The 14,096-nt window shown below is 39.9% G+C and overlaps 2 protein-coding genes across 2 annotated transcripts in view; one reads left to right on the plus strand and one right to left on the minus strand.

Moving 5' to 3' along the window:
* The window catches only part of MANSC4 (MANSC domain containing 4), a 5,104-nt gene extending 3,517 nt beyond the window's left edge, over positions 1–1,587 (plus strand). Inside the window, exon 3 of the mRNA XM_029286572.1 lies at positions 908–1,587. Within this exon, the coding sequence (XP_029142405.1) occupies positions 908–1,587 (680 nt within the window). The remainder of the gene's footprint in view (positions 1–907) is intronic.
* A 1,777-nt stretch (positions 1,588–3,364) lies between these two features.
* MRPS35 (mitochondrial ribosomal protein S35) lies at positions 3,365–10,500 on the minus strand. Its single transcript, XM_015827960.1, has 8 exons — positions 10,418–10,500; positions 10,243–10,319; positions 9,117–9,284; positions 8,717–8,777; positions 8,094–8,233; positions 7,025–7,134; positions 6,637–6,706; positions 3,365–3,826 (listed from the first exon to the last, which is right to left on the minus strand). Exons 1-8 carry the CDS (start codon positions 10,497–10,499, stop codon positions 3,551–3,553), a joined length of 984 nt encoding a protein of 327 aa, XP_015683446.1. The 5' UTR covers position 10,500; the 3' UTR covers positions 3,365–3,550.
* Between the last annotated feature and the right edge of the window lie 3,596 nt (positions 10,501–14,096).

A 14,096-nucleotide genomic window follows, 5' to 3' on the forward strand; every position in this document is an offset into this window, starting at 1 on the left:
TTTGTATGGGGTGTTTTTAGAACAGGCCTGTTATTTAATTTGATTTTAGAACAGAAACTATTTATTTATTATTGTGGTTTTTAGTATCGCCTGTTCACCGCCCTGAGTCCCGTAAGGGAGATAGGGCGGTATATAAATTTAATAAATAAATAAATAAAATAAATATTGGTATGGGTAATAATAACAATTATAATACCATTTTAGGGTGCTTTGATTGCTGAGCTATAATGTAATGTTTTAAGGTTTTTTTTTACTGTAGAATGTCACTTGCTTTTTTTAGAAAGTATCCAGATATGAAGTTTGTTTGCTTGTTTTTGTTTGTTTACCAAACTTTTTACTGTATAATATTTGGTTTATTCAAAGAAAGCTAAAATTCAAAGGACCAAGATGTTCTTTTTTTTAAAGAGACAAAAGAAGAAGAAGAAAGAAAAAAAAAACAACCACAGGGTGTGTAGCATGCCTTCCGTGCCTGAATGCGTGGGATAGGTTGATGTGATGGGGCAAAGCTGGTTCATAGGTAGCCTGGCCCTAATGCCATATAGGTCTTTATAGGTAACAACCAACACCTTGGGCTGGACCCAGAAGCAAATTGGCACCCAGTGCAGTTCATGGAGCAGAGGGGTTGTATGTACCCATCTTTAGGTACCCAGTATAGCTCATGTGGCTGCTGCATTCTGCACCAGTTGAAGCTTCTGGATACTTTTCAAGGATAGCCCCATGTAGAACACATTGCAACAGTCCAGTCAGGAGATGACCAGGGCTTGAGTGACCGAGTGGAGGGCCTCCCTTGTCCAGGAACTGGACTGGTGCCCAACACAGAGTTGGTGGAGGTAAGTCTATAGATCAGATACTGTTGGATGAGAGGAGATAAAAAATTAAAATTTTCTTCTTTCTTGGGTTTCCCCAGGAGTTGATCCTGATCTTCTTGTTTTCGAGAAGCTCTCGTTCAAAGATATAAACACCCGGTCTTCTTTTCATAAGTGGGAGAGGCATGGCGGGGCCCGGGTTGCTGACCTAGACCAGGACGAACTATCTTCCACAAGATTCCTCTTCCCGGAGGCCTCCTCTCCCACAACAGCCACAAACTCAGGTGTGGACAGGAGCAACAGGAGCTCAGCAGTAGATGTTGCCCTCAAGAACTCAGCCATCACGTCGATGGCGTCGGCTTCGGCCATGGACGATTCGGTGAAAGCAGCTGAGGTTCTTCCAGGGAGGAACAGCTCTACCCCCACTTCAGGTGATGCCAAGGCATCTTCTGCACCCATCCAGATGGCATCGCTATCGCCTGGCGGGGTCCTTCCCAATAACAGCAAACCCTTGAACGAAACCAAAGTCTACAGTGGAAGGAACAACAGTTCTGATCACGATGGAGGCCAGCAGCCCTCAGAGGAGATGGCGGGAAGAGGGGCCTGGTGGCCTCTGATTGCACTTTGTTCTTTGATGGCCTTCACGGGCTGCTGCTGCTGCTGCTGTGGTATCTTTTTGGCAACAGGATGGAAAAAGAGAGGCCATTATAAACCAAGGCAGAAAGGAAGATCAGCACCTAGCCGATTCATAAAATACTCTGCCGTTAAGAGCAGTTTTTAATGGTCAAATTCCAAATTCATCAGGAATGGAGTAGAGTAGAATATGGAATAGAATAGAATATGGAATGGAATGGAATAGAATATAGAATAGAATAGAATAGAATAGGAACAGGAAGAATGGAAATAGGAATAGAATAGAATAGAATAGAATAGAATAGAATAGAATAGAATAGAATAGAATGTAGAATGGAATAGAATAGAAAACAGAATAGAATATAGAATAGAATAGGAATAGGAAGAATGGAAATAGGAATAGAATAGAATAGAATAGAATAGAATAGAATAGAAAACAATAGAATATAGAATAGAATAGGAATAGGAAGAATGGAAATAGGAATAGAATAGAATAGAATAGAAAACAGAATAGAATGTAGAATGGAATAGAATAGAATATAGAATAGAATAGAAAACAGAATAGAATGTAGAATGGAATAGAATAGAATAGAATAGAATAGAATAGAATAGAATAGAATAGAAAACAGAATAGAATATAGAATAGAATAGGAATAGGAATAATGGAAATAGGAATAGAATAGAATAGAATAGAATAGGAATAGAATAGAAAACAGAATAGAATATAGAATAGAATAGGAATAGGAATAGGAAGAATGGAAATAGGAATAGAATAGAATAGAATAGAAAACAGAATAGAATGTAGAATAGAATAGAATAGAGAATAGAATAGAATAGAATAGAAAACAGAATAGAATATAGAATAGAATAGGAATAGGAAGAATGGAAATAGGAATAGAATAGAATAGAAAACAATATAGAATAGAATAGGAATAGGAAGAATGGAAATAGGAATAGAATAGAATAGAATAGAATAGAATAGAATAGAATAGAATATAGAATAGAATAGGAATAGGAAGAATGGAAATAGAATAGAATAGAATAGAATAGTTCTTTATTGGCCAAGTGTGATTGGACACACAAAGAATTTGTATCTTTGCATATGAAGATATGACAATGTATTTCCATCATAATCATGTTGAAATATGGCGACTGACCATTAGACAAGACAAATTGACATAAAGCTGAAATTGGGAGCATGTTTGTTTTTCTCTGTCTCATATCTGGTTACTATGTAGCAAACATAAAAGCATTTTAGAACAGAATGTAGCTTTCAGACAATATAAGCCATTTCTATAACAATAAGCCTATCTAGTTCACAAAAACAGAATCAAAGTTCCATTTTTTTTTCTCTCATTGCAAGCACAAAATCCAGAAGCAATTTCAAAATAGAAACAAGATTAAGTATATTCTGTTCTTTGGGTAAAGGAATCAATTTAACCATCTCTGCTTCTCTTTGCTGTGGGGAATAATGTATCTAGGAATACACAAGAAACTAGCTGATGAATGGAATCCTGGGGCATCCTTTTCATCTGCATGCTTTTTAAAGAGAACGCTATTCCGATCTCTTCTGGAATGTCTGCAAAATATTTTTTAGCTTCTAGTGTTTTAGTTCTTTCTCCTTGGATCCCTTCTTTCCACCCTGATTTTGAGACACAGTATTTTCCAGTTGGGTTTTGAAGGCCCGATATGAATTTTGTTCTTTCAAGATGAGCCAACAAATAAAGAGCAGGACAGGCAGTAGATGGTTAAGGATGTCGGTGTATGATTAAAACAGGAACTGGTTACCACAGTAATTCTTTCACTTCCCTTGACTTTTTTGCGCAAATTCTGGTATTTTTGCAAAGTGAATTTAGACAATTTCCAGGATGAACTGAATAAACCACCCAGAGTAGATGGGTGGCAAAAATGTTTAATAAATAATATACACAACTTTGAATTACAGCTATGTTGTCGTTGGTTGACTTTTCTGGGTGAAATATATTGGGGAGCGGGGAAAGAGGAGGAAAGATGATCATTTTCATTTGCAGCTGGACAGTATTAAAATTTTTATTAGGACTATGTCCACCAGTATATATATATACAGCATCCCGCAAAATAACTGCTTACATTTACAAGCCCTGGATATTTAACAGTCTCTTAACCGAGTTTTTATATTCCAAAAGATTCTTCTCTGTTTCGCCTTCATTTTTCAAGAGGACCATGGACTTTTTGTAATCTTGCATCACCTCAGAGGCAAGAAGTTCCTCTCTGCTAATTTCTTCAGCTTTTTCAACTGCTCTTATCTGAAGCAATGTCCTCAAAGCGTTTTTTTCAGAAACACTGTTCTCCCAGACATACTCCAGCATATCCGCTTCTGTAATTTCTTTTTCCCACGGTTCTATTTTCTGAAAAACAAAACGAGATCAGTGAGTAAAAACCTGAAAGATCAGAAATACGGTCATGCAAATTCCAGAGAGTTAGGGTAGCGTCTTCCAAAGACCCTGGTCCCTCTCCAAAGCTAAGCAGAAGTTCAATAAACCTGCTCTGAAAGTTGATCGTCCTTCTCCATTTCGCCCAGGAATGGAAAGGCGTGTGTCCCCAATCTGTATAATGTTCTAAATTTTGGTAGCGAGATTTTTAAAAAAAATCTTGACTAAATAGCCCACCATTAGAACGTCAGAAATGCTCTCTTCCTCTTAGGAAGTGCTGCAGAAAAAGGAGACCAAAGCATATTCAATGGCTTGTAGGATTTGAGTGAGATGTCTTTGCCGCTTAGCCTGTAATGAAAATGCCATACGCTGTTTTTTAAGGAAGAAGAGGAGTATGAGTTGGGGGTAGTGATGGCAGGGCATTTCCATTTATTTTACTCATTTGGAACTCGTAAGTGTCTTCATAAGAGTCTCCAATGAGATTTAATTCCAGCATGACAAACAATGGCCCAAAGGCGGTTCAATCCAGAACTGAAGAAGCTTCTTGGATGAGAAGCGAAACGTCTTCAAGGAAAAACAAAGAAAGTCCACTTGCCTCTTGAAAAAGCACCTTGGGGACAACCAGGACCTGGATAGACTAAGAATCTCCACAGACATACATTAGAATAGAATAGAGTTGGAAGTTGTTTAAGAGGCATCCAAATCAATAATAATACTAATAATAATAAAAAGTTGGAAGGGACCTTGGAGGTCATCTAGTCCAACCCCCTGCTCAGGCAGGAAACCCTATACCACTCCAGATAAATGGCTGTCCAGTCTCTTCTTAAAAACTTCCAGTGTTGGAGCATTTACCGCTTCTGGAGGCAGGTTGTTCCACTGGTTAATTGTCCTCACTGTCAGGAAATTTCTCCTTAGTTCCAGGTTGCTTCTCTCCTTGATGAGTTTCCATCTGTTGCTTCTTGTCCTGCCTTCCATGCTTTGGAGAATAGCTTGACTCCCTCTTCTTTGGGGCAGCCCCTGAGATATTGGAACGCTGCTATCATGTCCCCCCTCGTCCTTCTCTTCATTAAATCTTCCACTTTCCCTTGAGAAAATGTGGCCTATCCCCTTGTTCTCACTTCCTCTGACGTTAACCTTTTGTAAACTTAAGACTTCCAAGCCTGCCAGATAATCTGCAGAGTAAACCAACTCCTGCAAAGGTGTGCAAGACCTCCATGCATGCACAAACTGACCTCTGCCACTTGGTGGCAGTAAACGTTACGTTTTCACGTTCAGGACTTTGACTCGCACTTCAGCCCTTCCAAAAGCCACAAAGGTGAATTATCGTGCAGTTTCCATACAGGATAGTGGTTTATATGGTAGAACAGATAGAATTAAGCTACCCTTGTGATAAATAAATGTTCATCTGGTCAAAAATCTGCATTTTTCAGGAAAAACCCACCTCTTCCCAGGGAGTTTTACATTGCAGTTTTTTTAAAAAAAATAATCTTGTGCTTTACTCTACCTAAATGAGTTTTATGGCTAATCAATGATTTAAATGCCATCTTTCCTGTTTCTGTCCTACACTACTATCCAGGTAGGACAAATAATGACATTCCTAGGGATGAACATCTCAAAAAGAATCGGTGAATTAAAGAGTTGCCCAAAGTTATAAAAATGTGGTTTCCTTTTGAGGGATCGCCAGTGAAAAAGAGAAAGCAATGTGTTGCAGAAGGTCATTAATTTCTCATGAAATCAAAGACAATTACAACCGATGTGGCCATTAAGTATTAATGTGGAAGCTGAAAGGTAATAAAAGGGCAAGAGACTTGGGTGTACTCAATACACACTACGCACTCACGTATCGTATACCCAAGTCTTCCATCACTAGGTAATACTAGAGCCAAGAGCACAGGTGGAATTGGTAACCTCAACTGTTGAGCCTCCAGTGTAGAATCAGTGTCTGAATGCTGCAGAAAGGTAAGCAGACCTGCTAATGAGGGAAACTTCATTATCTAAGCTTTGAAAATGCTAAAACATTTAATTAGCATGGACCACAGTAATCCAATCCACGGTTGCCAGAAGCACCGTTGAAGCAATTCCGGCATTTTGCAGCACTGGTTCTCACACGGCTTTCTAGGTATTTGTGAATCCAGATCCCGTAATGACAAGATCAGCAAAAACACGCAGGAGCAGAGATCTCTTTTCACGCAATGTTCAGGCACAGAATATGTGACGGGTTCCTCAAGAGTCCATTTTAGGACCCCCATTGGGCTCACAAGCCCCGCTTCCTAATTCTAATGAATCAATCTGATCTTTCAGAATGAAGTTAAACGCCTCTGCTTTCTGATCTGGGCACTTTAGAAAGATTAAAGCACGATATTGGAAGAACGAAGAAACACCACCAGAAGAAATAATTTAAAAAATACTAGACTGTGCGGAAATGGACAGACTTATTTTAAGGTTGAAAGAAAAAGAAGAAACAGAACATTTTCAAACTTGGGACCTATTTTATCAATGTTTAGAGAAAAGATGTAGTGATTAGGAATTTAATTTGTATTAGTGAATAAGATACTCAGACAACACATTTTGTTAAATGATTATTGAATTCTGTTAAAAAAATTAATAAAACATTATTTAAAAAAAGATTAAAGCCATTTTGCTGTATCCAAGTATTGCTATTCTATCTGGCCAAAAAGAAACCTGTAAAGCATGAGATTGCTGTGGCTTTCCCCCCCTCAATATGTGGGAGCCGTTAAACTACTGAGCACTCTAACAATATGTAATCGATAAGCTAACATTCTTACCCACGATTCATGGAATAAGACAGTTAGAAGGTACATGGCGTAATCATAGTTTTGCTTCCTTAGGGGACATCTGGAAAACAAGAAAAATAGAATTATACCAAATCTCAGCATCCCCAACCAGCAACTGGAAAGCAACGTTCATTCATGTTATAGCACATGAATAACAAGGTTAGTTTGTTCACCAACCTGAAAATAAAATTGAATGCAAAAACAGTAAACTGAAGTCATGTTTATGCACTTAGAACTCCTAGGTTACAAACCATGAAAAATAATTTGGGATCACAGAATTTGGGGGAGCAGTTTTTAAATCCTAGGAAAAGAGTTTAGCAAGGTGGCTGCACCGAACATTGCCGGTTTGGGCCAAAAGGGTGTTCTCCCATTACGTTACCTGTCCGTGGTGATAGTAACGGAATCCGTATCCCCGCAGTATCGCTCGCCTACAAGTTTGATGAACTTCTTCCTCGCGTGGCCATCCAAGTTGAGACTTGAGAGTTTAACCTGGGAGGAAAAAAAATCAAGCTATTAGCAACTTCGATCGTAGAAGGCCAAAATAGTAATTGCACTGAAACACATAAAATATCTCTTTCCAAATCAGTTAAGTCAGGGGTCTTCAAACTTGGCCACTTTAAGACTTGTGGACTTCAACTCCCAGAATTCCTCAGCCAGCCATAGAATAGAATAGAACAGACTAGAATAGAATAGAATAGAAATTTAGAATAGAAGAGAACTTTAGAATAGAAGAGAATTTAGAATAGAACAGAATTTAGAATAGAAGAGAATATAAAATAGAAGAGAATATAGAATAGAATATAGAATATAGAATATAGAATATAGAATATAGAATATAGAATAGAATAGAACAGAAGAGAATTTAGAATAGAATAGAATAGAATAGAATAGAATGGAATGGAATGGAATAATAATAGAATATAGAATAGAATAGAACAAGAATAGAATAGAATAGAAACAGAATAGAAACAGAATAGAATAGAATAGAATAGAACAGAATAGAATATAGAATAGAATAGAATATAGAATAGAATAGAACAGAATAGAATATAGAATAGAATATAGAATAGAATATAGAATAGAACAGAAGAGAATTTAGAATAGAATAGAAATTTAGAATAGAAGAGAATATAATTTAGAATAGAATAGAACAGAATATAATTTAGAATAGAATATAATTTAGAATAGAAGAGAATTTAGAATAGAAGAGAAAAGAGAATATAGAATAGAAGAGAAGAGAAGAGAATATAGAATATAGAATAGAACAGAAGAGAATTGAGAATAGAATAAAATATAGAATAGAATAAAATATAGAATAGAATATAGAAAATAGAATAGAATATAGAACAGAATAGAATTTAGAATAAAATAGAATAGAATAGAATAGAATAGAATAGGTGATGGCAAACCTTTTAGAGACCGAGTGCCCAAACTGCAACCCAACTTACTTTTAAAGTCACCACTCTTGCTTTAGGATCGCGAAGGGAGGGCCCTGCTGACACATAGTCAGTGGTGCCGATTTCAATTGGGAAGTGCTGCAAACATTTCTCGTCACTATCCAGGGCAGAGGGCCACTCTGTGCAGAAATCTGAAGCGCCCAAGGTGGAAGGAAAGCACAGACATAATTTTAACAATGCTCACGATTGCACAGTCTGCATTCACTGATGCTAAGGTTACACCCCCCCCATAAACACTTATGCAATGTAAAAAATGGTTCAGGGGTTTATTAAAAAAAACCTGAAAAGGAAACAGATGTTCAGAGGACATTGTGTGAAATATACAAATATACACACACACCTCCAAGGTGACTTCTCAATCCTGAGTTATACATGACCTCTCTTCTGAAAAAAAGCACTTCATATTTCTATCCCCCAAAGTCACTAATTTAAATAGAAGTGATTTGTTAAAGATTCCTTTTTCTGTCACATCCTTTGTCTAAAACCTATTATAATCCTAGAAGTACTGCATTTGATTTCACATTAAGTCAGATCTTAAGAAGACCCCAAAACAGCTAGCTCTTTCCTAGTGTCTCTAAGCTTTATTGTTGAAAAAAATGAAAATTAAGACTGACCTTTCAAAGCTGCACAGTGTTTCTTGATGGCAACTGGCGTCAGGTGCAAGAAATTGGGAATCTGGAACAATTATGTCTCATTAAAATCAGTCAGTGAGCTGGCCATCAGAGGTGTGCAGGGGGTGGGGTCGGATCTATGCCTCCTTCAGGCTGCAGGCACAAACCCTACAATCATCCAGGAGATTCTGACTGCCCCATTGACTTCTTCCCTCCTACAACCTATTCCGTTTATAAAACTGAAATGGCCCAAGTGCACAGTCTGGTTCCAGCTAGAGCAGTTTTTTTTTCATATAATTATCTGAGTTTGTTCTAAGGACTTGTTCTCTCCGCCAAGGCCCCCCGTTATGCTTCCTAAAAGACTCGGGATCTGGATATTAACGTCGTCAGACCCGAATCTCACCTTCAAAAGCTCCAAGTTGCCTTCTTTTGCAGGGGCCACCCCTCTTCTGACTGGGTAGCCCATCCGAATTGGAAGGGGCACAGCAGACGGTTTAAAAGATGCTGCGGTTGGATAGACGCTTGTCCAGTCCTGGTCAGGGTCCATCTTCTCAGACCTTTGAGTGTTGCCCTGAGGGACGTTGCGGGAGAAAAATCTCAGCATAAGGCTTCGATTGTAATATCTGCCTCACCTACTTGCATATGCATCAACCATGATTCTTTTTACTTGTTCTTTGAACGCGGTCTTCTCTTTTCCAGAGGATGATTTGAACTACAACAATTTAATTTTGTGATCAAGAATAGAATAGAATGGAATAGATAATAGAATAGAATGATTGTAGAATAGAATAGAATAGAATAGAATAAATAATAGAATAGATAATAGAATAAATTGTAGAATAGAATAGATAATAGAATAGATAATAGGATAATAGAATAGATTGTAGAATAGAATAGAATAGAATAGAAAGCATAGTTTGTAGAATAGAATAGATTGTAGAATAGAATAGAACAGAAAATAGAATGGATTGTAGAATAGATAATAGAATAGAATAGATTGTAGAATAGATAGAATAGGATAATAGAATAGAATAGATAATAGATTGTAGAATAGAATAGATTGTAGAATAGAATAGAACAGAAAATAGAATAGATTGTAGAATAGATAATAGAATAGATAGTAGAATAGAATAGATAATAGAATAGATTGTAGAATAGAATAGATTGTAGAATAGAATAGAATAGATTGTAGACTGGAATGGAATGGAATGGAATAGAAATATAGAATAGACCTAGAAGGGACCTGTTAGGTCATCTAGTCCAGCCCCCTGCTCGAATTAGTGTATATTCTTCACATTTGCCGTATATTCTTTTTAATAACATTACTTGCTGCTCTGAGCATCCTGCATTAAGTTATGAATATTCCCCATATATGCATTTTTCACACCACCCATCAATTCTCCTTTGGCTCCCCAACCACCTGCCAGGCCACTTTTGAAAGCCAGCGTGGGAGGGGGGGGGTGAGCGAGGACCGGAACAGCCAGCCCCGCCCCTTTGCGACGCGGGGACACCCTCCCTCCGCGGCTTACGTAGATCAGCTCCTTCTGCGCTCTGCGTTCAGCCTGGCTCTCTTTCGGGCCGCCCTTCCTCTGCGGCTGCGCGGAGCCTGAAAGACAAAGGGAGGATGGGGCAAAGTGGGCTCCCTTCCCGCGACACCCGAGAGGGAAGCGGGGAGCTCGCTCGCTCGCTCGCCTCCCGGCCTACCTCCTCCAAGGGTCGCGTATCCGGCAGGGCTCGCTTGCCGCCGCAGCCACAGCGCCGGGCATCTCCGCCAGGCCAGCGCCATCTTTGCCCGGCGCAGCGGGTGATGACGTCATCGCGGCGCCCCCGAACAGGGAGATGGCCCGTGGCGTCACCTACTACGCCTGCGCAGAGGCCTCGGCGGGGGAGGGTCGTGTCCTCTGCAGGAATTCTGGGAATTGAAGTCCACGTGCCGTACAGCGGCCTAGGTTGACGAGCGCTGCTCTTGCCGTAGTCCGGGGGCCGCTGCGGGCATCGCAGCCGAAGGAGAGCGAGGAGGAGGGGGTGGCCAGCAGGCCGATGCCCACGAGGGCCGCCGAGATTTCCTGCCCGGAGATCAATCAATCAATCAGAATAGAGCTGGAAGGGACCTTGGAGGTCTTCTAGTCCAGCCCCTTGCTCAGGCAGGAGTCCCTAGATCATTTCAATCAATCAGAATAGAGGGACCTTAGAGGTCTTCTAGTCCAGCCCCCTTGCTCAGGCAGGAGTCCCTAGATCATTTCAATCAATCAGAATAGAAGGACCTTAGAGGTCTTCTAGTCCAGCCCCCTGCTCAAGCAGGAGACCCTGCCTAGACCTTTTCAATCAATCAGAATAGAGCTGGAAGGGACCTTAGAGGTCTTCTAGTCCAGCTCCCTGCTCAAGCAGGAGACCCCATGCCATTTCAGACGAGTGGCTATCCATAAAATATCCATAAATCACTCTTACGAATATTTATGAATGAATACATTCATGTTATGAATTATTTCTAAAATATTCATTCATTTTATGAATATTTTCATTAACGAATCGCTCTTTTTTATGAATTCATTAAAAAATTCACAAAAGAGTGGTTTCAAAGAAGGATTGCAATGAGAGCAGAGCAAAGAGCCCTGCATGGAATTGCCAGGTCATCATTTCAGGGAGCAGAAGGTACCTGGACGGTCAAAGGTGACCTTGCTTTAAAACAAGGGTGTGTATTTTGCAGAATGGGTAACCTTAGATAACCTTGGAAAGTAATGCTCGCAGCCTAGCCATCCTCAGTGAATATTTTGCATGCACAATTCAGGCCTGGAGCTCAAGGTCGATTGGCTGAATTCCCTTTTCGTTTTGAAATTCCATTTAGGTTTGTGAAAGAGAAGAGGCTCACTATTTCTCCGAAGTTCAACTATGTGTCCTGTTGCGTCGCTTGTAACACACTTGGACTGCTGCTGTTGCTGCTGCAACCAGCACAGCGGAGGTTGGGAGGCAGCTTGGAAGAGCTCTGCAAATCCTCTGCAGAGGGACAACTCCACCGTGCAGAAGCAGAGCGCGGTTTCAGTTGTTGGCTTGCTTTCTTGCAGCAGTGCTGAACACAGCGTGGTTTAGAATCAAGCGGGTGACCTGGAAAAGGCAGGCAGACCTCTGGATGGGCGCCCTGCAAGCCGGAGAGAAGGTTGAAAAAAGAGAACATCTCCATCTTCTCTCCTGAAAACAGCAGGGTCCAAAGAGACCTTCCTTTTTCAAATACGTATGAGGAAATGAAGAAAAATGGTACGTTGTATTTCTGTGAAACAAAGGTACAAAAAAGGATGTGCATTCACGCCTGCGCATGCATCACACTACTATCCCATTTGGGATAAGCAAGGATGCAAAGTGATGGAAGAGAAGTCAGAAAAAACCCAACCTTGCTCTCTGCCACCAATTCTGCATCATTTGCACCCAAAAGCACATCACATTCTGTCCCTATCCATGCACCTCCAAAGTCACCGGAAACATTCCTAACGCACTTATCTATAATCCCATTAAACAATTTGGGGACGCCACCCACCCTTGCTTTACTGCCCCCTCAAGGCTGAGCCATCTGTGAAATGTTCCATTTACAAGACTTCTGACTGGGCCAAAAAACAGCGGCTACATGTTACAACATCCAAAAATTCTGTGCATCAATTCACTTAATCAGACATTTTCCCTAAATCAACAGACATAACAATAAGCTTAATTTCTCACATTTTTTCCAGTGGCCTCTTTTGTGTACTCACTAACAAAGGCATACAGGTAGTCCTTGACTTAACAGACTATTGGCACCGAAAAAGTGACTTATTCACACTTACAACCACGGTCATCCGATCAAAATTCAGATGCTTGGCAACTGACTTATATTTATGACAATCATACAGTGTGCTGGCCCTGGTCATGTGGTCCCGTTTTGTGACCTACTGACGGGCAAAATCAATGGGGAAGCTAGATCCACTTAACAACCCTGTTACAGACTTCTGTAGTGATTCACTTAAAAACGGTAGCAGGAAAGGTCATAAAAATGGGACAAAATTTGCGTGACAACCGTCTCGCTTAGCAACAGAAATGTTGAGTTCAATTGTCGTAAGTTAACCTGTAGTCCTCTCCTAACGTTGCTTAGTGACTGTTTGAAGTTACAGTGCATTCCCTCAAAAGTATTTTCAACCCAGTTCCACAATTCGGCACCCGCACCCACGGCCACGTGAGCACATTTTGAGCATTTAGCCACCAGCTCGTTTTTACGGCTGGTTGTAGAGTTCTGCAGCCACGTGACATGATTTATTATGTTTTTTGCCTTTTTAGTTTCTAGGTTTGCATTGACCAGCTTAAGAAAGGATTGTTAGTTGAGAGTGACAAGCTAACCAAAGGTTGTCCACATTCCTTGGACTCGGAGATACGTTCAATGTATTAACACACAGATGAACATAAGAAAACTGAATGCAGGTAGTATAAATTTGTCGCAAGTAGCCCTTGTTTAATAACCACAACNTTTGCCTTTTTAGTTTCTAGGTTTGCATTGACCAGCTTAAGAAAGGATTGTTAGTTGAGAGTGACAAGCTAACCAAAGGTTGTCCACATTCCTTGGACTCGGAGATACGTTCAATGTATTAACACACAGATGAACATAAGAAAACTGAATGCAGGTAGTATAAATTTGTCGCAAGTAGCCCTTGTTTAATAACCACAACTGGGAACAGTAAAGCGGTTGCTGTGTGATATCACAACTGTGCTTATGAATTTTACTTCAGCTTTCCTTTGATTTTTAGACCTATAAAATGTGAGGAATGGTTATTTTTATTTTTTTCCTCACCATTGTAACTGCAAATGGTCACTATAGTTGCTACACCAGGATTAGCTCTACCTATTAAAAGAGTATTTTTATGGAGGCAAGGATCTCTTGTCTATCTGTCCAGTCTCGCCCATTTTTCAGAGGCTTTATGAATTGTAGTAAAGAGTGCTAATCCACCACATCTGTAAAAGACTGGCAGGGTGCAACTTTCTTCAAAAAGGAAATTTTGGTGTGTTTTTATGGATCTGCTTTCGTTCCGCACCACTTTGGGAAGTTCTATTCTGCAGGATGATTTATCAGTCTTTTAGAGGAATAAATAATAAATACGCTTCCTTTAATTGGAGTGTGAGATACTTGTAGTAGGAGATTTTAAAAAGAAAGCGGCTGTTGAATAGGCTTGTTTAAAAAAAAAAGGTCCCTTTTCTTTCCATTTCCTTGTATAATTCATGATGAGAGTTTACAACCTTCGTATCATCAAAGGTTATGGGGGAGCAGGGTGTGTGTGTGTCTGTGTCTTTTTTTCCAGCACATTAATAATGATTGAAACTAACCTGCCCAGGCCATACAAGGGCACTCAGTATAATTGATTGTGGAATC

Source organism: Protobothrops mucrosquamatus, unplaced genomic scaffold (genome assembly GCF_001527695.2).
Source record: "Protobothrops mucrosquamatus isolate PMUCROS unplaced genomic scaffold, P.Mucros_1.0 scaffold4107, whole genome shotgun sequence".
NCBI classification, from domain to species: Eukaryota; Metazoa; Chordata; class Lepidosauria; order Squamata; family Viperidae; genus Protobothrops; species Protobothrops mucrosquamatus.